The sequence below is a fragment of the Zootoca vivipara genome, chromosome Z2 (assembly GCF_965207765.1).
Source record: "Zootoca vivipara chromosome Z2, rZooViv2.hap1.1, whole genome shotgun sequence".
In the NCBI taxonomy this organism is placed as follows: Eukaryota; Metazoa; Chordata; class Lepidosauria; order Squamata; family Lacertidae; genus Zootoca; species Zootoca vivipara.
Window position 1 is genome coordinate 31,455,102 of NC_142585.1, and position 22,472 is coordinate 31,477,573.

General features: G+C 51.7%; 2 protein-coding genes across 2 annotated transcripts in view; both read right to left on the reverse strand.

Annotated features, from left to right (window-relative positions):
* LOC118084258 (G2/mitotic-specific cyclin-B3) overlaps positions 1-19,472 on the reverse strand; it is a 30,545-nt gene extending 11,073 nt beyond the window's left edge. Inside the window, exons 1-5 of the mRNA XM_060270305.2 lie at positions 19,460-19,472; positions 1,946-2,180; positions 1,709-1,811; positions 905-988; positions 433-503 (exon numbers count right to left, since the gene is read on the reverse strand). Coding sequence (XP_060126288.2) covers positions 433-503; positions 905-988; positions 1,709-1,811; positions 1,946-2,180; positions 19,460-19,472 — 506 coding nt within the window. The remainder of the gene's footprint in view (positions 1-432; positions 504-904; positions 989-1,708; positions 1,812-1,945; positions 2,181-19,459) is intronic.
* CLDN2 (claudin 2) lies at positions 18,477-20,569 on the reverse strand. The gene has a single exon (XM_035114201.3). The coding sequence runs from the start codon at positions 20,226-20,228 to the stop codon at positions 19,536-19,538; it is 693 nt and encodes a 230-aa protein (XP_034970092.1). The 5' UTR covers positions 20,229-20,569; the 3' UTR covers positions 18,477-19,535.
* Between the last annotated feature and the right edge of the window lie 1,903 nt (positions 20,570-22,472).

Here is a 22,472-nt window from a genome sequence, read left to right on the forward strand (position 1 = left end):
GGCCGCAGTTTGGGGATGCCTGCTCTAACCACTGAGCCCTTCCTTACCTGGATAGGACAATGATTCCAACTGAGAAAATAGAGAGAATGTGGGGGTGGGAATTGAAACCCCAAAATTTGTAGGCATCTGTGATGGAACAGGGAGGAAACCTGCTATACATTCTACAGTAAACATAGACCAGCCTAGCAGCGGCAGAGAGAAGCACATGCAGCCATCAATGCGACCCATTCTCCTTGTTAGAGACAGGCAAAAAGCCACTGACACGCGAGAGGCTGGTGCCAGTGTTTGGTAGGACACCTGGCTAGGTGCCACCAGCTCCAAACCACCTAGTAGGGTTTTTTTTTTTGTACTTTCATGACACAGGGGTACATCCCAGAAGTGGTGGGAGGGGAGATGGGGGCACCCTAACCCAATATGTGCGCAACCTCTCACCTTTTCAGGATGTGTCCCGAGGCTTTCTTGGCCACCTCCTTCTTCTGTTGCTTCTGTAACGGCTTGTGGGCCTGCAAGGGAGAGGCAGAGAGGCTGTTACCTGCACACATCCACTTTGATGGAGGCTGCAACCTCCTGGTTTTAGAAAGGCTGCTCCACAGATAATTCTCTCTTAGCCCTGGACAACTATATTCCTGTGTATAAGACTACTTTTTAACCCAGGAAAATCTTCTCAAAAGTCGGGGGTCGTCTTATACGCCAGGTTGTATTTCTTATACGTCGTGTATATCCCAAATTCTATATTTTAACTGGAAAAGTTGGGTGTCGTCTTATACGCCAGAATATACGGTATCCATTCTTCCCAGACACGTTAAGAGAGGAGGGGAGGCAGGCAGGTTGCTAATGGCACCATCACAACACAGGCAGTGGAGTCACCCCAACCCTACCCCCAGGAAGAAGAGCACATACTTACATTGGTCATATCCCCAAATGCAGAACGATTTGGGCAAGCGTCACAGGGGGAAGGTGGGATTTGCTTTGCCAGAAAGCTCAGCTCCTAAGGTAAAGAGAGGTTAGCCAAAACAGGCCTGCATTCAACAAGGGCCCTCACCTGAACTCCCTCAAACCACCCCTTCCCGTAAACCCAAAGCCTTGTCCTTGCAGACACAGAGACCAGGCAGGCAGGGCTGTGCAGCTCTCTGAAACAGAGCTAAGGGTATCAGTAGAAGGGCACATTCCTGTGTTCTTAAGCAGATGCCCCCATGAAGTCCACAAGCCAGGCTTTAAGCCAAGAGCTTCCCCCTGCTGTCCACCAGTGATACACTGCCTCTGAACATGGAAGTTCTACCTATCCTTCATAACTCACAGCTGTAGATCTATACCACTCCATGAACTTGCTTGATATTTTGTTAGACCTCTGAGGTTTCCCCTCTCAACAAAAGGATAGCCAGCAGAATGAGAATGGTTAGTGTCAGATTGAGACCAGGGTCCAGATCCTGCCTCTCAGGCTACCCTACCCTACAGGGTTGTTGTGGGGATTAAATGAGGAAGGAGAGAACCATGGACGCCACCTTGCACTCCCTGGAGAAAAATAATGAGACAAAGATGCAATTTTAAAAAACCCCAGAAGGGAGGGCAGCAGCAGCAGCAGCCACAGACAGACATCACTTGCCCTCAAGCAAGAGGTTGGGGTGGTAGAATGTTCAGTACAGGCAGAACACCTCAGCATGGGGTGTGGGGAGAGTGGATGAAGAGGCCTCCCTCCTCCCAAACTCACCTGCTCCGCTTGGGCATTATCCGCAGCTGCTGCTCCGTCCACTTGGGACGGCATGCGCGGGCGAGGCATCTTTCCAAGCAAGCAGAAGCCAACCTCTCCAAACCTGGGGATGCGGAAAAATGGAGGTTGAAATGCTAACATATTGGAGGGCAACACCCAGCGGAGAGCCCAGCAAGCCTAGTTTTGCCCCACGGGCGCAAGGACGAGGAACACAGGCTGAGCGACTGCTTGGCTTACGGGGCAGGGGAGTCCCGAGAGGAAAGACCTGGCAATAGCTGGGCACCCTGAAACAATGCGTGGTCAAGAAGGATGCTGAAGAGTTCAAGGGGGTTTGCCCGCAGAGCAGCAAGGGCAAGGCGTGCCTTGGGTGTCCAGAGGCAGCGGCGGTGGACGCGGACTTCTATCCTACTCCCAGGGCGGAAGCTGGACCGGGAGCCTTGCCCCCGCAGGAATCCAGCGGGGAAAGGCTTACCTCCCGAGGGGCCGGGGCGGGGACCCAGACTAGACCAGACCAGACCAGACCATCTAGTTACGTACCTGCTTTCGCTTTTTTTGCTGCTGGTGCGTCGCTTCTTCCACTGCAGAAAGTGCGCTTTTAAGCACGCGAATGGGTGAATGGCGGCCTCCGATTGGCCCCCGCAGCAGCCAATCCGAGAGCCGAAAATGCCTGCGGACGTTATCCAGAGTGGGCGGGGCGCACAGGATTATTATTATTATTGTTGTTGTTGTTGTTTAGTCGTTTAGTCGTGTCCGACTCTTTGTGACCCCATGTTTGTAGCTTCAAGAGCACTGTCCAGCCATCTGGATTATTTTAGAATTTTTAAAAAATCCAGCTCTGGCAACAAATAGGAATGAGCGGAGCTTCAATGGAAACAGGGCAGGCGTGAGCTCCGCTTTCTTCCTCACTCCCTGATTGGCTGGAGGGAAGTCGAGAGCAAATTCGCCTTAAAGGGATAGCGGCGCGGAATTTGACGAACAGCGAGTTTGCTCAGAGTAAGCGGTACATACATACGGTATACAAACAAGCGAACACACACACCTCAACACATTTATTCATAAAGGGCATAAAAAGCAGGCAATATATAATTTGAATACAAAGGAATCCTAAGAAGTATTATGACTGTATGACTAAAGGGAAAATGAGCATCCCTTCCAGTAAAAGCAAATTGTTTGTCAAAAGTAGAACTTCCATGTGCAGCAATTGTCGATATCTGTGGTCAGGTTTTTAATTGGATTTATTTGGTCACAGGATCATTAGAACTGTATTTCCATAAGGTCATCCAAGATCCTCTGGTTTGCTTTTAAAATGTTTTTCCTCTCCTCTTTGAGGCTTTCCCCCACCCACCCCTTGTGCAAACCCTTTCAATAAGTTTTGATGTGTAAATTTACTCCCGAGTAAGCTTCAAAAAGATTCAATTTTATTTTTGTTTGTGTTATGTACAGTGGCACCTCGGTTTAAGTACACAATTGGTTCCAGAAGTCTGTACTTAACCTGAAGAGTACTTAATCTGAAGCAAACTTTCCCATTGAAAGTAATGGAAAGTGGATTAATCCGTTCCAGAAGGGTCTGCGGAGTACTCAATCTGAAGCGTACTTAAACCGAGGTATGAGTGTAATTGGTTCCAGACGTCCATACTTAACCTGAAGCATACTTAACCTGAAGTGAACTTTCCCATTGAAAGTAATGGAAAGTGGATTAATCCATTCCAGAAGGGTCCGCGGAGTACTTAAACTGAAAGTACTCAAACCGAAGCGTACTTAAACCGAGGTATGAGTGTATTGGTGTAAATTGTTTTCCCTCAGGTCATTGGCAATTATTTTAGGAAGGAACTTTAGGAGGGAACTTTGAATTTTGTCTTGCGAAGCATGGCCATAGAAAACTTCATCTTGTGAGTCACCAAAAACATCGCAAAACGCTTTCGTCTTGCGAGTTTTTCGTTGTGCGAGGCATTCGTCTTGTGAGGTACCACTGTATTATCTGTAAAATGACTCAGCCTTAGCTATTTAAACACATTCAAAGTTCTGAAAGGATCATAGAATCATAGAATTGTGGGGATGGAAGGGATCCCAAGGATCATCTTGTTCAACTGATTCTCTTCCTCAGCTTCCCGCCGCTCCATCGTCCCTCCAGAATTTCTCACATAGTAGCTTGTGTGGCTTGTGGCAGGCCAGGGCCTGTGGTGCCGCCCCTGAGGTGTGCCCCCCTGTCCCCCTAGCTATGCCTCTGAGGCTGAGCCTCCATGGTGCCCCTCTGGAGGCTTAACCCGGGGCAGAAACCCTGGCTAGACACCCCACCCCACCGCAGCCAAGGCTGTGCAGAATGAGCCATGGTGTTTTCCCATTTGGGTGTTTTTCCAGGAGAAAGTGGACAGAAAAAGAATTTCTTCCTATTTCTTAACACTGGAATTTGGGGACATCCAATGAAACAGAATGTTGGAAGATTCAGGACAGATCAAAGGAAGGACTTCTTTATGCAGTGCAGTGTTAAACTGTGGAGCTTGCTTCCACAGGAGGCAATGATGGCCACTAACTTGAATGGCTTGAAAAGAGCACTGGGAAAATACATGGAGGAGAGGAACTCTTTTTAATAGTGCGGGTGGCACTGTGGTCTAAACCACAGAGCCTAGGGCTTGCCGATTGGAAGGTTGGCGGTTCAAATCCCCGCAACGGGGTGAGCTTCCATTGCTCGGTCCCAGCTCCTGCCAACCTAGCAGTTTGAAAGCACGTCAAAGTGCAAGTAGATAAATTGGTACCGCTCCGGCAGGAAGGTAAACGGCGTTTCCGTGTGCTGCTCTGGTTTGCCAGAAGCGGCTTAATCATGCTGGCCACATGATCTCGGAAGCTGTATGCCGGCTCCCTTGGCTTATAGAGCGAGATGAGCTCCGCAACCCCAGAGTCATTTGTGACTGGACCTAACAGTCAGGGGTTGTTGTTGTTGTTGTTTAGTCGTGTCCGACTCTTCGTGACCCCATGGACCATAGCACGCCAGGCACTCCTGTCCTCCACTGCCTCCCACAGTTTGGTCAAACTCATGTTCGTAGCTTCGAGAACACTGTCCAACCATCTCATCCTCTGTCGTCTCCTTCTCCGTGTGCCCTCAATCTTTCCCAACATCAGGGTCTTTTCCAGGGAGTCTTCTCTTCTCATGAGGTGGCCAAAGTATTGGAGCCTCAGCTTCATGATCTGTCCTTCCAGTGAGCACTCAGGGCTGATTTCCTTAAGAATGGATAGGTTTGATCTTCTTGCAGTCCATGGGACTCTCAAGAGTCTCCTCCAGCACCATAATTCAAAAGCATCAATTCTTCGGCGATCAGCCTTCTTTATGGTCCAGCTCTCACTTCCATACATCACTACTGGGAAAGCCATAGCTTTAACTATACGGACCTTTGTCGGCAAGGTGATGTCTCTGCTTTTTAAGATGCTGTCTAGGTTTGTCATTGCTTTTCTCCCAAGAAGCAGGCGTCTTTTAATTTCGTGACTGCTGTCAACATCTGCAGTGATCAAGGAGTCAGGGGTACCTTTACCTTTACCTAGACATCATGGTAAGTGTAAGTGTGTGTGTGTGTATGTGTGTGTGTGTGTGTGTGTGTGTGTGTGCAACTCCCACCAGCAACCACTGTCAAATAAAGCTGACTAGTGTGCCTGTGCCTTTAAGTTTTAAATAGCAAATATAATGGGTAGAGGGTAGATCAGAACCACAGCCCAGGAGGGGCTAAATCATTTATCCTCCTGCTGCTGCCCCACAAAAAATTGATCTCCTGAGACTATTCTTATACATAGCACCTACTTCACCCCTCCCTCCACTGCACCCAGTCGAAAAGCGCCCCTCCAGCACCTCTTATTTACATTTTTAATCTGAGACAGCTTAGTTGTAAGTACTGTATGCAATTAACTTCATGTGCAGATTTGCCCTTTCCAAGGAGCTACAAGCCCAGTGAGGTATTGATGTATCTAGACCGATCCCTCTGCTACCAACAATTGCCAGACGTTGCAATCCAGTATACCGGTTCGGGAACAGAACCTCAGGAACAGTAACTTGAGTTGTAGTTGCTTTTATTATATACAACAGAGTAAAGCAAATCTATTTACAAGTTACTATTCACAGCTCTCTCATCTAACACACACACCAACTAGCTCCAAACTCCCCAACAACAGCCTTGCAGTGTCATGCTGCTTATCAGGAAACTTTCATCCTATCACAGCCTGTTGCTAGGGCAAACATTTCTCGTTACGTACTCCAGCCAACTTGGCTGCTTTCCAGCTTTCTAATTGCTTCTTCAAAGCTGCCTTTTTCTCTCATACCTTAACACGATGAAGTTCAATCAATCAATCAATCAGTTTATTACAGTCATAGACCAGCAATGATAAGATTTCGGACACTGCAGCTCTACAGTCCTATTTTCTTTCCTGGCTGATTTATGTAGCAGTGGCCTGGTCTATGCTTCTGTCACTGGAGAAGCATGACTAAGGAAATACTGTATTGTTTACAACTCACTGTGGATGGCAATGTGACCTAGAATCATAAAATTGGAAGGTCATCCAGGCCAACCCCCTGCAGGAATCACAGAGAAAATCCATCACAGATGGCCAGTCTGTAAAAGATATACTGTACATTTAATGTGCATGAAGTGCTTTGTTTGTGTGCATTGTGTATGAAACTTAGTGGAGCTTTGTACTTGCAGAATGTCTGTTTTGCAGGGAGCTGTATCAAGTGCAAAGGAAGTGGAGAAAGGTGCTTGTGCAGCTTAAAGCTGTAACAAGAGAGTGGAATATTTGTTTCTGTGCTGCTGATGTTAAATTGATGGATCATCCCTGGGAGTTGAAAGCAGAAACATCTCAACAATTACATCTGTGGGTGGCTAAAAACTTGATGACTTAAAGAAGAAACATGAATCCCTTTGAAAATGCTTGATAATGAAAGATTCTGCGTGTTTATTTTCTTTTCTTTTTATATATCATTCTCATTCCCGTACTTCTACCTGTTAACTTACCCTGATAAAGACTCTGGGCATATTGCCAGTACAAGAGGTTTGGGCACCCTTCCAGCATGTATATCAATCTACCACAATTCTGTTTTAATGAATTATTTTCATGGTTTTAATAGATCTTAATGTGTATACATTCAGTTTTAATTCTATAGATGTCTAATTGTTTTTTTTTAATTATTCCCCTCCCCCATGTTTTTAGCTTTCTTATTTTTATCTCTAAGCCCTGTCAGGAAAAAGGTGGGGTATGTATGAATAAATGAGAAAATAAATAAATGTTCCATTTCCAGTCTGAAAGCTTGTTTCCATGCTTCCTTGCAATGTGACCTTTTCCAAAAAATCCCTTTTATTTATACACCCCGATTGTGGCATCACTTCCTGGGTGTGTGATGCTGGTACAGTGCCCGTGTTTAAAGAGGAACACGTCAGAATTGTAAAAATAAACCTGGATGCCCTTGTTCACTAGGCATGATCCCAAAGAGGGAGGGAGGGAGAAAATCAAGAGTGGAAGCTGTCCTGGCATGGTCCTTCCTGAGAGTTAAAAAGTAAACTCAGAAGTGCAGGATACAGAGGACTCGTTGTTTGTAGCTCAGCTTCTGGAAGGGATTCCATGCAAATCCATCCCTCAAGCCAGTTTTAAGCAACTACACATGACATGAAATAGCTTGCTGATGCTGGAACTAGGAACATAGCAGGGAGCTTTGCTGTAACACACCAACCTTGCCTTTGGTCCATCTTGCTTCATAGGTCTGCTCCCCTGACTACGGACAATAGCCCATCAGGATTTCAGGCAGGGATGGTGTTATGTACTGAGCTGAATCCTAGAACAATAGGATTCAGAATCAGCGGGAGCTACCCAATCCAACTCCAGGTGGAAGTGAATCCGCAACCTGATTGGCCTGCTGGAGCAGCCAATCAGGCGGCTGGCAGAAGTGAATCTGCTACCTGATTGGCCTGTAGGAGCAGCCAATCAGGCTGCAGGCAGAAGTCAATCCACAATATAATTGGCCCACAGGTGTAGCCCTGAAGTAGCCAATCACGCAAGGCCCATTGTGTAAATAATGTATATAAGCAGATGGTTTTGGGAAAAGAGCCATTCGTCTTCTCTTCTTCTCCTTGATGAATATGAGCTGAATAAAGAGCATGAAATTCACTCTCGACTCCGAGTATATTTCACTGGCGACGAAGGTGGGATCCTGATGAGCTGACCGCCACCACGCACTGCACCGCAGCACCGCCACCTGCTGCACCGCTGCATCGCACCGTGCATCCAGGCTTCAGCTCCAGGACCCAAGGAACCCAGAATGGCAACCGACAGCAGCTTCTTGCCATTCAAACCAGCATCAGGAGACTGGGAAGGGTACGCCGCCCGTTTCAACTTCCTCCTGCAAGCGAAAGAAGTCACCAACGATGCCATGAAGAGGGCGACATTCTTCAGCGTCTGTGGAGAGGAGACGTTTGAAATCGCCCGGGCTCTCCTTGCACCTAGAGATGTCGCTACCGTCTCTTACAAAACAATAATGGAACGGCTGAAGGAGCACTTTTCACCACAGCCCTCGGTGGTAGCTTGCCGAAATGCCTTCTACGCAAAGCGGCAAGCCCCGGGGGAAACCATAACTGGGTTTGTGACCTCCCTCCGCCAAGCCGCCCGGCTATGCAACTTCTCAGAGTTGGAGAACATGCTTCGTGACCGCCTCGTCGGTGGCCTGAGGGACGAGATGTTGCAACGACGCCTCTACGCCAAAAAAGACCTCACGTTCCAGATTGCTCTGGAGGAAGCCCTGGCAACCGAAGCCGCCGAGAGGTCAACGCAAGAGGCACGACCGGCCCCGCCATCCCAACCGAGGGTCTACCACGAAGACCTCACCGACGAATCCGAATCTGACAGGGAGGAAGTACACCGAGTACAGCGGCGCACTCAAGCAGCACACACACCACAGCAGCCTCGACGAGAAGGAGGGAACTGTGCAAGCTGCGGGGAGAACCACGAGAGGAGGACCTGTCGTTTCCGCAACGCAGAGTGCAGGCAGTGCAGAAAATTGGGACACATCGCCTGGGTGTGTCGGGCTCGACTCACCCGTCGACAAGCATCAGATGACCGACCCAGGAGCCCCAGGTCACACGGCACCATGCACCAAGGCAACTCGACGGAGATCACGGACTACCAGGTATTCCAGTTGCCCCATCCCAGCACAGAGAAAATTTATATAGAGGTACAGATAGAGGGAGCCCCATGCCGCATGGAGCTGGACACGGGTTCAACTCTATCCATAATCTCGGCCCGAACATTAAGGGAACTGTGCCCTAATGGGGGTCCCAAACTAAGGCCGGCCCCATTCACCCTCCGGGACTTCCAGAAACGTAAGGTCCCTACAATGGGGGTGGGGACCTTCAGGGTGCAATATCGAGGGCGAAAGCAACAATTGGACTTGCTGGTAGTTAAGGGCCCCTACGTTAGCTTACTGGGACTGGCATGGTTTGGACCTCTGGGGCTAGCCGTTACCGGGGTGAACCGCACTAGCTTACAAGTGGACGTGGACACCATATGCAAAGAGTTTCCAGGGGTTTTCGATGGGGCATTGGGACGATATACAGGACCCCCCATTGCCCTACAGCTAGACCCCGCTGTACGACCCATCAGGCACAAGGCCCGCCGGGTCCCGTTCGCCCTGAAACCCCGCATAGACGAGGAATTGGACCGGCTCGTGGAGCAAGGAGTACTGGAGCCGGTGCCCAACGCCCCCTGGGAAACTCCAATTGTCACACCCGTCAAGCCTAACGGTTCGGTCCGCATCTGTGCAGACTACAAATGCACCATAAACAAGGCTCTCACAGCCCATGCATACCCAGTGCCAGTGGTCAGCCATGTCCTCGCCACCCTGGCTGGGTCAAAAATCTTTGGCAAACTGGACTTGGCCCAAGCGTATCAACAGTTGCCTGTGGACGAAGCCACAGCAGAGGCTCAGACGATTGTGACGCACAGAGGGGCATTCAGAGTAAAGCGGCTGCAATTTGGCGTTAGCGTGGCACCAGGCATATTCCAGAATCTAATGGACTCTCTCCTTAAAGGGATTCCTGGCGTCACCCCCTTCTTCGATGATGTACTGATTGCCGGGCCCACACCAGAGGAATTTGAGGACCGCCTCCGCTCCGTCCTGCACCGTTTCCAGACGGCGGGCCTCAAGGTGAAGCGGGAAAAGTGTTTACTGGGAGTGCCGCAGGTGGACTTTCTGGGATTTAAGGTGGACGCAGAAGGGGTCCATCCAACCGGTGACAAGGTGCGGGCCATTTGTGAGGCCCCAGCGCCCAAGAGCAAGCCCGAACTTCAGTCATTCTTGGGACTATTGAACTTTTACCATGCCTTCCTTCCCCATAAGGCAGCGGTAGCGGAGCCCCTACACAGACTCCTAGATAAAAGGGCCCCTTGGGTGTGGGGCCAGCGACAAAGGGCCGCATTCCAGGCAGTCAAGGACTTGCTCGTCTCGAACTCGGTCTTGGCACACTTCGACGAGAGGCTGCCAGTGGTGCTGGCATGCGACGCCTCTCCCTATGGCATCGGCGCTGTCCTGGGACACCAACTCCCGGATGGAAGAGAGGTGCCGGTGGCATACTTCTCCCAGACGCTTGCTGCAGCCGAACGAAACTACTCACAGATTGACAAGGAGGGTCTGGCAATCGTGAAGGGCGTAAAAAAATTCCATGATTTCTTGTACGGGCGGCCCTTTACCATAGTGACTGACCACAAGCCGTTGCTTGGCCTGTTTGCCCCCGAGAAGCAGACCCCCCAAGTGTTGTCTCCACGTGTCCTCAGGTGGTCAATTTTCCTTGCCGGCTACCAGTATGCACTGATCCACCGCCCTGGGAAGGCGATGGGCCACGCAGACGCACTCAGCAGGCTACCACTACCAGAAACAGGCCCCGACCCAGCGCCTGCGCAAGAGGTTATGACCCTGGAGCTGCTTCCCGACCGACCCATTCAGGCACAAGAAGTTGCGCACCATTCCACAAAAGATAGGGTCATCTCCCGGGTCCTGGACTGGGTGTGGCGAGGATGGCCCAGCAGCAGCCCCGGGCCAGAATTCGCTGGCTACACAAACCGCAAACATGAACTGTCGGCCCACAAGGGGTGCCTGTTATGGGGAAGCAGGGTTGTTGTTCCCCAGCCCCTCCGCAAAAGGGTCCTCACAGCCCTACACGAGACACACCCAGGGGTAGTGAGGATGAAGGCCCTTGCCAGGAGTTATGTGTGGTGGCCGGGGATTGACAGAGAGATAGAGGCCTGGGTCCAACACTGCCAGACCTGCCAAGAATCCCGCCCGGATCCCCCAAGGGCCCCAGTCCAGCCCTGGGAGTCCGCCCGACATCCATGGTCACGCTTGCACGTGGACTTCGCTGGCCCCTTCCAGGGAAAAACATTCTTCATAGTGGTGGATTCCTACACCAAATGGCTGGAGGTCGCAATGGTACCGTCCACTTCTACGGCGGCAGCCATCCGGGTACTACGTAAGCTGTTTGCAACCCACGGGCTCCCTGACACCCTCGTCTCGGACAATGGAACCGCATTCACGTCAGAGGAGTTCCAGACCTTCACAGCGCAGAACGCCATCCGCCACATCCGCTCAGCACCATTCCACCCTGCCACCAATGGCCAAGCGGAGCGCATGGTGCGGACCACCAAGGACAGCCTCCGCCGCATAACACAAGGGGACTGGGAATACCGCCTTGCCACATTTCTTCTAGCACAGCACAGCACCCCAAGCACAACGACGGGCCGGAGCCCAGCTGAACTACTCATGGGCCGGCGCCTTGCAACTAGACTGGACCGACTTCACCCCGACAGAGCTCAGGATGAGGTAGTGGTGGGGAAAGGCAGGAACCCCCGGACATTTGTGGCCCAGGACCCAGTGTATGCAAAGAATTTTGGGGCAGGCCCAGCATGGGTACCCGCCACAGTCACCAAGGTGACCGGTCCCGTGTCGTACGAGGTACTAACGGAAGGGGGGCAATGTTGGCGCCGCCACTGCGACCAGCTACGGCGACGATTCCCAGGAGGAACCCGGGAGGAGAGCAGGACAGAGGGGTCCCAAGGGGACAGCAGGGCAGTGAGGCCTGTAGAGCGAGAGGGGTGGGCAGGGGAAGCAGAAGCAGTAGGCACAGAGGGGCGCCCCGAGGCTGGAAGGACACCGGAACCAGAGTCACAACCTAGTGGTTCAGTGGCGCCAGACCAGACAGCCCCGGCACAGCCAGCAGCCTCGGAACACGAGCCAGAACCAGAACCCCTGACCAAGGAACACCCCAGGCCACAACGCACACGGAGGCGGCCAGCAGACCTTGGGGACTACGAATGCAACTTCCCGGGCAGGACTGGAACTTAGAGGGGAGGGGTGTTATGTACTGAGCTGAATCCTAGAACAATAGGATTCAGAATCAGCGGGAGCTACCCAATCCAACTCCAGGTGGAAGTGAATCCGCAACCTGATTGGCCTGCTGGAGCAGCCAATCAGGCGGCTGGCAGAAGTGAATCTGCTACCTGATTGGCCTGTAGGAGCAGCCAATCAGGCTGCAGGCAGAAGTCAATCCACAATATAATTGGCCCACAGGTGTAGCCCTGAAGTAGCCAATCACGCAAGGCCCATTGTGTAAATAATGTATATAAGCAGATGGTTTTGGGAAAAGAGCCATTCGTCTTCTCTTCTTCTCCTTGATGAATATGAGCTGAATAAAGAGCATGAAATTCACTCTCGACTCCGAGTATATTTCAGATGGTATTCTCAGCCCTGCCTGGAGATGCTGCCAGGGCTGAACCTGGGACCTTCTGGATGGAAAGCAGGTGTTCTGCCCCTGAGCTACATGGGCCCTTTCCCAGGCCCACTGAGATGGCTCTCAAGGGAAGGGTGGCAGCATACAACACACAGACCTCCTCCGAGCCTTGGAGTTGAGGAAGGTGCAGCCAGATCGCCAGGGCAACTCCATCTCTGCTGCATCTAGGTTGGCAGGAGGGCTGGGTGCCAGAGGGCAATAGTTTTACTTGAACTGTCGGGAGTGCAGATGCAGAAGGCTGATGACGACAATGATTTGCCCCTGCTGGATCAGGCCCTCTTACTCCAGTGTGTCATTCATTGGCAGAGCTGGGGGGCAGGCAGCGAAGCTGTAGGGGTGTCTTTGCTGGTGGAGCCATGGGAGGGGCTGATTGCCAATCCCCCACAACACCCTTGGCCAAGTGCCCCATGCCCTTCAGCTCAGCCTCTTCCCTTTCCACAAGACTGCAGCAAGCACATCATTGTGAAGATCCCTGGTCTTTGCCAGGCCTCCTCTGCTGAGCCTATGAACTAGATTTGCCCAGGAGCCCAATGGCCAGTCCTGATGGCTAGGTGGGCTTGGCATCCCCCCCCCGCACCTCCCTGCTTCTCAGAAGGAGGAGCGTAGGCATCTACTCTGCCCTTGGCCTTGAACAGAAGTCCCCCCCTCTGGGGACAGGGGGCGGCAGTGAGAAGAGCTTAGCTGAAAATCTGATTAAAGCAGGAGTTTGAGGGCACTTCCTCTACTTTCCTTTTTTAACTCCAGCCCTTAAACTTTCTTCTTCGCCTTGGAGAGGGGAATGGCAAGCATTTGGATTAAGGGATTGCAGGGCTGTCTGCTTTAATTACAGCTGCCACCCGTGACTCTGGCGTCCTCTGCTGAACTCTTGCACGGAGTAGAAGGAAAAGGCCCGGTTTCCAAGGGTAAGTTAATGTGTGAGCCTGTTTCCTTGGTGCACCCATGTCTCCAGGCCCAGGGCTTTGCTTACACATGACCAGGGGCTTGGGAGCGGCTTTTCAACCATGTATCTAGCATAACTGCAAAGTCCTTTCCCTGGGGGAGCTCAAAGCTGCCCTCTCTCTTGTTCAGGTGAGCTGAGAAAAGAGGCTCAAGGATTTGTACCAGAGTGTGCAGGAGATCACAGCCCTCCAGGGTCAAGCCTGGAAGTCCCCCAGAAACTCTGAAGTGAGAGCAGGGAAGTGCAGAGGGAAGGGAAAAAGGAAGGAGGGTTCTCTGCTCCGATGCTACTCATTCTTTGTCTTCCTGTCAACTCATACTCAGTCACCAAATTCTAAGCACAACAAATGCACACCCATTATCAAAAATAGTGAAGTTTCCTCCTTTGCTGCTGCCCAGGCCCCCTGAAGCTTTGGAGTCTGTGCGGAAGCTGTGTCTGTCCAGCTCCCGTTAAAGCTGCCCACCTGGACCACCTTGTGCTGTTCTGTGCACTTTTGTCTCTACTGTTCCTCTTAGCTCTTCTGTCTCTTCTGCCCCACTTCTGCCTGCAGGTAAGCATGCCCCCACGGTGCCCATCAGTGAAAATGGGCAATTTGGTACAAAATGCACCTCTCATTGCCCTGACCTCGATCAGCCCTTTTAACACATTCTTGGCGGAGAGAAATAAGGACAAATGGAGGTGTGATATATGCTTTATGAACAGCCTCCAGTAGCTGAAATAGGGGCGGCGGGGGGGAGCTTTTTGCTAGGAGCTCCCTGATATAGAAACAGCACCTTCCTATCCCAGCTTTTGGGGAGCTGCAGTACATGGGTCTCTCCACTGGGTGGCACCCTATGCCCACATTGGCTGCAAGAGCTTTTCAGGTGAAAATGTGTGTGTGGTTTCAATGGTGCCTTACACGAGGTTCTCTCTTTCCCCGCTCCCCACATCTCCACCCCACTGCTACCCAAACTCTCACACTACCCACCATTACTGTTTCCTCCACATCATGGCAGGGTCTGGTTCTTGCCTTTCTCTGGAGCAGGCTTCCTCAAACTTGGCCCTCCAGATGCTTTGAGACTACAATTCCCATCATCCCTGACCACTGGTCCTGCTAGCTTACTGTGTTGCAGTAAGAAGAAACAAAGTGGGATGCAGGTGGCACTGTGGGTTAAACCACAGAGCCTAGGGCTTGCCGATCAGAAGGTCGGCAGTTCGAATCCCCGCGACGGGGTGAGCTTCCGTTGCTCGGTTCCTGCTCCTGCCAACCTAGCAGTTCGAAAGCATGAAGTGCAAGTAGATAAATAGGTACCACTCTGGTGGAAAGGTAAACGGCGTTTTGGTGCGCTGCTCTGGTTTGCCAGAAGTGGTTTTGTCATGCTGGCCACATGACCCGGAAGCTGTACGCCGGCTCCCCCGGCCAGTAAAGCGAGATGAGCGTCGCAACCCCAGAGTCGTCTGCGACTGGACCTAATGGCCAGGGGTACCTTTACCTTTACCTTTAAGAAGAAACAAAGCAATTTGAAGCTGGTGTTCAGCAGGGTTTGTAGGCAGAGGAGGGGCTAGTGTTGCCTTCCCAGAGTGAGATGCAATTACAGGGTGCTCAGGTAGCAGGCCACAGACACCCCCCTAGCCCTGACACATGCAGTTTCCAGGGAACCCCAAACTTTGTGCTGTTTGGCCCAGTCCTGCCCCGAGAGCTAAGGGCAGAGTTGTACACAGTCTGAACTCCTGGAATTAAACTGAAGGCTTTGTGGACACTCTGTAGGTCAAGCCAACAACTCCTGCCCTCCTTGACCATGCTGGCTGATGGGGGCTGGAGTGCCCCCAAAGGGCCTTGTCTTCCAGAGAGGCACAGCCTCTGCTCCCCATGATGTTGCCCAGCCCCTGTAGGTGTTAAGCATGGCCCATGTGTGCTTCCTCCTCCTCCTCCTCCTCTTCCTCCAGAGAGAGAAGGGGTTGTCTCAACTAAAGATAAGGGCCTGCTACTGTTTTCTGATCGGAGGCATCACTGCCCATTAAATGACATTTAATGGCTCTGATTTCCCAGATAAAAACATATTTGTTTATAATGGGGCTCAGGGATCAAAGCTCAGGGATCAAAGCAGAGCTGTGTTGGCTTTTGCCCTTCCTGTCGCTGGGGAGGGCAAGAGAAGAGAAGGTGGCCCCTCTCACTCAGGGATCCTTCGGTTGTGTTCCCTTGAACAGTGGCAACATGGTTGGAGCTACCCTAGGCAGCAGCTGCTTGGACTCTGCTCGTTTCTTGGAGCGGAGTGGGGCAACGTGTAGAAGACCTAGAAGAGAGATGTTTAACTTCTCTGGTGTGCCACCTTGGGATTCTCCTGGATCCTCAACTGTTCCTGCAATCCCAGACAATGACCCCCATTCCAGACACTCCAGGCCAGCCTAGTGCAAAGTTCCTTGATGGGAGGGAGAGCAGGGAAGGAGAGGAGAGGAGAGGAGAGGAGAGGAGAGAGAGAGAGAGAGAGAGAGAGAGAGAGAGAGAGAGAGAGAGAGAGAGAGAGAGAGATATCTAAAACGCTATTCTTAGCTTAGCAGCCCAGGTGGGTGAATGTCGCCAGGTAGCTTTTGCTGCTGCTTCTCTGCCCCCTTCCTTCCACCCACCCCACCCCACCTCTTACGAGATGTTCTCTACCCTTCCAGCTCATTGATCACAGCCCCTCTCTCAGCACCATCCTGTTCCCTTTTGGCATGGCTAATATTTGGCTCCAGGGACTCCAGCCAAAACACTCTGATGGGCTGATGCTGCCTATTGCCCAAAGTGGGGGTGTGTGACGGTGGGCCAGAGAACAGCCCTTTCCCTCCCAGAGAGACACTCTCAGGAAGTGATGGGGGGGGCTGCTTGAACTCTGTTGTCAGCCTGGCTCCAAGAAGGACTTCGGTGGCTAAGAGAGAGCACTGAGCACCCCCCCCAGTCTTTCCCTGTGGTTGTTTTTTTGCCTTCTGGCCCACTGGAGCACAAGAGCCACCTCCCCTCCTGTGGTTTCCAGCAACTGGAATTCAGAAGCATTACTTGTCCCATCCTCTTAAAGCCATCCACACTGATGACCCTCCTGTGGGAGGCAGTTCCATAGGTTAACTAAGAAGCACTTTCTTTTCTCGGTCCTGCATCTTCCAGCACTCAGCTTCCTTGGAGGCCAACCAGTCCTAGTGTTAGGAGATAGGAAGAGGTCAAGGGCAGCAAGTGACCCACCAACACCCCCTCTTGCCTCTTCCGGGAGCAGGAGCAGAGGGGGAGGTCCCAGTCTTGCATAGGTCTATGTATTGGGGCAAGGTCTCACCCTCTGCCCCAGTGGGATTCAAGCACCTTGGCCTCTGTTTACTCTGTTATGCCCCTATTATCTGAGGCATTCCGGCGGCAGCTTTGACTGTTATCAAGGTTTGTGTGGGAGTCATGGCAGTGACCTTCATGCCTCCTCAGCTCCTTGCATCATTTTATGGTTGGGAATCTTTGAAATCTGCCAGCTCCTTTGTGTGTCATTAGGAAGCCTGGAAGGGAGAGGCCTTTGGGAAGTGGCTGGCTGCCTGGCATAGAGGGGTCACACAGTTCGTGGGCAGTGCCAGCCAACTGCTGCAAACCCCCTCCCCCCCGCTTCCTTTTGCAGCCAGTGTGCACAATGGTTCATAGAAAGCAAAGAATTTAAGTAGAATACTACCTAGTAGCCGCAACAGATAATACCAGCACATTGCAACATTTGACAGTTTGCCAATTAGCAGTTCATTGTAAAGCATATCATACATTCAAAGCACATGGCTTCTCCCCAAATAATTCAGGGAACTGTGATTTACTGCTCAGTGCTGCAATTCCCAGCACCCTGAACAAACCACAGTTCCCAGAATTCTCTGGGGAGGAAGCTGTGTGCTTTGAGTGTATGGCGTATGCACCATCCACTGCACTTCTTGACAAGTCTGACCACCGTTAAGTTTACTGATTATTTTCTCTGCTGCTCTAGACCTTGGCAAGGCTTATTACTAAATGCCAGAGGCATAACCTAGAGGCTGGCGAAACTGGCAACTGGTGGTAGTGGTGGTGGTGGTGGAAACACAGTCCCAAAAATCACCACCGGAGATTAACTGGGAGAGATCCTGCAACAACTGGCAGGACAGGACAGGAGAGAAAGTGCTTTCAGGATATGAGTCTATCCTGCTGAGAGATTTGAGAGTAAACCCCATTGAACTCCATGGGGCTTCTTTCTGAATAGGCTTGCAGAGGATTGGGTCGTTGGCATTGCTGATGCAACGCTTTACAAGCCTTGCCCAATATATAGGTCGAGGTGCACAGGGACGGGTTGTTACTTTGCAAGTATTTTGGACTGATGCTCACTGGAAAACTTGCTTTCAGAAAAGAAATAAACCGCACCCCAAAACAGTTCAGTTAGCAAAGGACTTTGTTTATGCGCCAAACTACAAGGCTTGCCAGATTTTCAAGTACTTAGGCCACCTAAGTTGTAGTAATTTCTAATGTAGCTATTGTGGCAAAGTGTTTTTCCCCCATGATGGGGTGCACCGATACCCCTCTTCGCCAAGGAAGCAAAGGACTCCAGGAACACCTCTGCCAGTTAGTGTAGGCAGTACTAAGTTTGGTGTACTAAGAGTTTGACATTCCCTGTCCCAAGTAGCGGGGGGGGGGGGGAATGCAATGAACCTCTGGCATAGGTGCCAACTCCATGGGACCCTGGACCCTTTGGCTCCCCAATAAAATATTTAGGGACACTGCCCCTCAGTATTTTCTGCAAATTGATGCCTCCCTCCCTCCCTTCCTTGGGCAGCCACCCCCCCCCCAGCCAGCCACTGCCCTCTTTTCCTGGCTTGCCCTCCTCCAATATTTTGTTCAAATTGGCGCCTATGAGCCTGAGCAGCTGGCTAGCCTTGCACCTGTGCTCTTCCTTGGGAGATTCCAGGAGGCCCCAGGAGGCCTGGTTTTCATACACCTCCCTACCAAATTGGGCCCTGAATGTGTGTGTGTGTGTTCAGTTCTGAACTCTACCCCTCCCTGCCGCCACCCAAAGCCTCAAGTCCCCCCTGGGCCCCCCTTCGTGTCCTGGATTTTGCTCCCTCCTCTTGCCCCAACTCTGTCTCATTGATTCAGTGCTGCCTTTCCTGACACTGATGCCTCTTTGAAGCCCACAGACCAGGGCTCTCTGGCCCAACCACAAAGACTGGCACTTTTGCTGCCCCAAATCAGAAGCACCCAATCAGCCAGTCTCTCTCCTGTCAGGTTCTTTATTGTGGAGCCAGCTCCTCTGCCAAGGCCATGCTGCACCTGCCTGCCCACCCGCAGATGAGAGGCACAGCTCTTCAAAGGCAGAGGCCCAAATGGACACCATGAGATCTTGCTATGAGCATGCTGTGGTCCTCTTCAAAATACTCCAACAAGGAAGGCATTCTTCCCACTTCACGGACAGCCTGGTCTGGCCACGATGAGCTGTGATATGTGTCGAAGAACAGCTGCTAAGCACTCCAAGGGCCCATCTGAGGCAGCCTCTGCCCCATACACTGTGTGACCTGGTATTTGGTTTTCTGTTGCGCCATCATTAGTCCCGGGTGAACTTCCCCTGGTTCCTGAAGCCAGCAGCTATGCAGGTCCCAAGAGGCACAACAGTTCCCTCCCCTGCAACTTTCCAAGTTCCCTAGGTATCCCTCAGGCACAATGTCCTCTACGGGGGCATCCAAGACCCCACAGATCCACATACATTCGGCCACTGAGTTTTTGGCAGGTGTTGTACCCATGTCCTCATCTGCTCCACGTTCAGCACCAGCAACTTGATGCCTCAGAGATGTGGACTACGGGCACCTTGCTTGGTTCTTCAGGATGCAGAGAGGCTTTCCCCAAAGAAGATTCAGCTCTGAGTTCCCCAAAGAGGCTGCAGCTACCAGGCTGTTTGCAAGCTGCACCCAGGAGAAGTGTCTTTGGTGAGTTTGGGAGGAAATAGTTCCTTGAGGAATAAGCTGTGCCCAGGGAAAAACAGCAAGGGTGGGAAAGATGAGCTCAACTGCCTGCCTCCTTACCTGGCCGGTCCATCCAAGCAGGCAACAGGATCCTTGCCCAGGGGCCCCCAGGAAGGTGTGCAGCAGCCCAGCACCCTTAGACGTAGCCTGTCAGGTTATAAGCGTTGAACTCGCTCTTAGCCTTTGGAGAGGTGGCTGGCACTGGTTGGCTCCTGCCCACCATGGTTCGAGAACGGTAAGGGCTGTAATAGGTGGCATGTGGGTCTCGGGGTGGGCAGGAAGCACAGAGGATGAAGCCCCCAATGAGAGACACCAGGGAGGAGAGGACACCCAGGTACAGGGACTCCCCAAGCTCAAACTTCATGCTGTCGGGGACGATGGGGTTGTAGAAGTCACGGAGCACCACATGGATGTTCCACACCACAGGGATGAAGCAGAGGAGCCCCCCCAGGACAAAGGCTACCCCGCCTGCCACCGCCACCTTGTCCTTGGCCGGGGAGCCTTGCGAGAAGATGGTGCACCTCATTCCCACCACGCAGATGATGGAGGCCAGCAAGGAGACAGCGATGGAGGAGGACATCATCGCCTGGGCTGCCTGGATGTCAGTGGGCAGGTTGAGCAGTGAGCTGTAGACGTCACACTGGGTGATGCCTGTGCTGTAAGTCGCACACTCCATCCAGAGGCCTTTGGAGAAGCCGACTGCTGTGACAATGCTGGAGCCGATGTAGGAGCTGGTCCTCCAGCTGGGCAGCAGGGTGGCCACGAAGGCACACAGCAAGCCCAAGAGTCCCAGGGCATAGCCCACCAGCTGGAGACCCACAGAGACCATTTCCTCTCCCTCTCTTGCTGGGAGCTGCCTTTTCCGTGCTTGCCTGGCCTTTGATGAGAGGATGCCGTTGGCTGCCGTCTCCTTAGTCTCTCTTCTGCTGCTGGGGCTGCCAGGAGGTCCGTGTGTGCTGGTCTTCTTGTGGGGGAGAAAAGGTTATCTAGGAGGGAGGGAGGAAAGAAGCCACACTTGGTTAATGATTGACTGGTAGCTTCTGAGAAATGCCAAATGCCCCTTTGATCCCTGTTGCTGGTAGAAATTACATTTGGAAAATCCCAATAATATTAATAATAAGCAGGGTGAAGGGAGAGAGAACAGCAGCCACTCATGATGGTTCCTAAAAGTAAGAGACTTTTTAGCCACTCTGCCGTTTCTGCTTTGTCCTGGGCTGCTGGGTCAGCATCTGACAACAGAAGGGGGTGGGAGCAGGGAATGCTAACCAGCCTGTGAGGAGGAATTGCTCCCTTCTGCCCCTGTTTAAGAAGCCCCATTTTGACACTGCTGCCTTCTTTCCCAAAAAGAGCCCTGATGTCGCTGGATCAAGTGAAAGCAGGCCCATGTTCTGACAGTTGCCAACCAGATGCCCCAATGAGAAGCCCCTGTGCAGGACCCGAGAAGCTGCGCCCTGCCCATATGTGCTCCCCAGTAACTGGTCTCTGACACTGGAGGGAGAAGGTAGCCATTGTGGCTCGTAGCCACTGATAGTCATCTTATCCTCCGTATGTTGCCCGCTTCTCCTCACGGGAGACAAAGTTATGTGCTCAGGTTCCAGACCTTCCTCACTTTATTTCAGCCAGACTAGGCATGGCCGTTGTTGCATCAGTGGAGTTTCATTAGGCAAAGGCAGTCGATTTTTTTGGGGGGGGCTGAGGGGCTTTGCTGACTGCAGGGTGGGAGGGGGAGTTTGGCTACCCCCTGCTGCCATGTTCTCCTCCCCAAATCTGCTGTTTGCATTTCAGTTGGGTCTTCCACTTGGCACCAGTAGAGGCTTCCTAACAGCTCCAGAGTGAGTATTTTTTTGTTCAGACCATCAGGTGAACTCAGGGAGCTCCCTAATACAGTAAAGTGACTCAGACCATCAGAGATTCCAGATTGTAGGATAGTCTTGTCTATACCAGCAGTGACCAACACCCTGCCAACCTGATGTTTTGAACTATGACTCCCATCAAGTCAGGATGGCCCAAAGGGGAGGAGAGCTGGGAATTGTAGCGCCATGCTGGCAGACAGGGGTCTTTCCCAGCCCCACCTGGGGACTGAACCTGGGACCTTCTGCATACAAAATAGCACTGGCCCCAAGGTGGCTCAGCTATTTACAGAGCAAAAAGAAATGTGTACAGCAGGTCATTGCCTTCACACAGTAAACATCATGCTCAGTTTGCTCCTGAGAACTGCAATATTGGTGGGGTTGGCATTGTATGGAACACTGTGGCAAATGCACTTTTTTCTAGGGTACCAAAACAACAGAAACATGAATTTTCATGGTGGTACGTAAGACTCTAAGAGGAGCCCTGTGAAGTCAGATGCACTAATGGGAAGGCCACAAGCAGGGCATGAGGTGCTTCTGATCATGAAGGCATACCCTCCAAGTGTCCTGATTTTCCAGGGGCAGTCCTGGAATTGCAGGTGCCACCCTGGTTTTTTATTTGATCCCCGAATGTTCCAGTTCTCCTCCCCGCCCTCCACGTCTCAGAGAACAAAAGTGGTGGAGTGATCTGGAACACCCAACACACACACACCATTTTTGGAAACAGGAGCCCCCCCCCCTGTGTGTGTAGGTGCAACGCGGACTCTTGTTTATACTGAAAATAAAAGAACTGCACAAAATGAAGGAAATGGTAAAGCTGGCATACGAAACCCTTCCTATAATTTTGAAGGAAAATGTAACCAATCCACTTTTAATGCTTCTGATGCATTAATATATATATGCTACTCTTAATGTAGTTTCATTAACTTTTTCTGGGCATCAGCCTCTCCCAGCACCAATCATTCTCTGAAGCCATGTTCTGGTTTGGGGCCTCACAGGGCTCCAGCTTTTGTTCCAGAAATCCTCTTAGACTCCTGGCCTCCCCCCCTTCTCTCTCTCTCTCTCTCTCTCTCTCTCTCTCTCTCTCTCTCTCTCTCTCTCTCTCTCTCTCTCATGCCTCCCCCCCCCATAGCTTTCCTTGCCTGCCTCTTCAGGTCTTGGGGTTGGTCCTTGAGCAAAGGGGCTTTGCCCTTCCTAAGGGACAGATTTATCCCTTTTTCTCC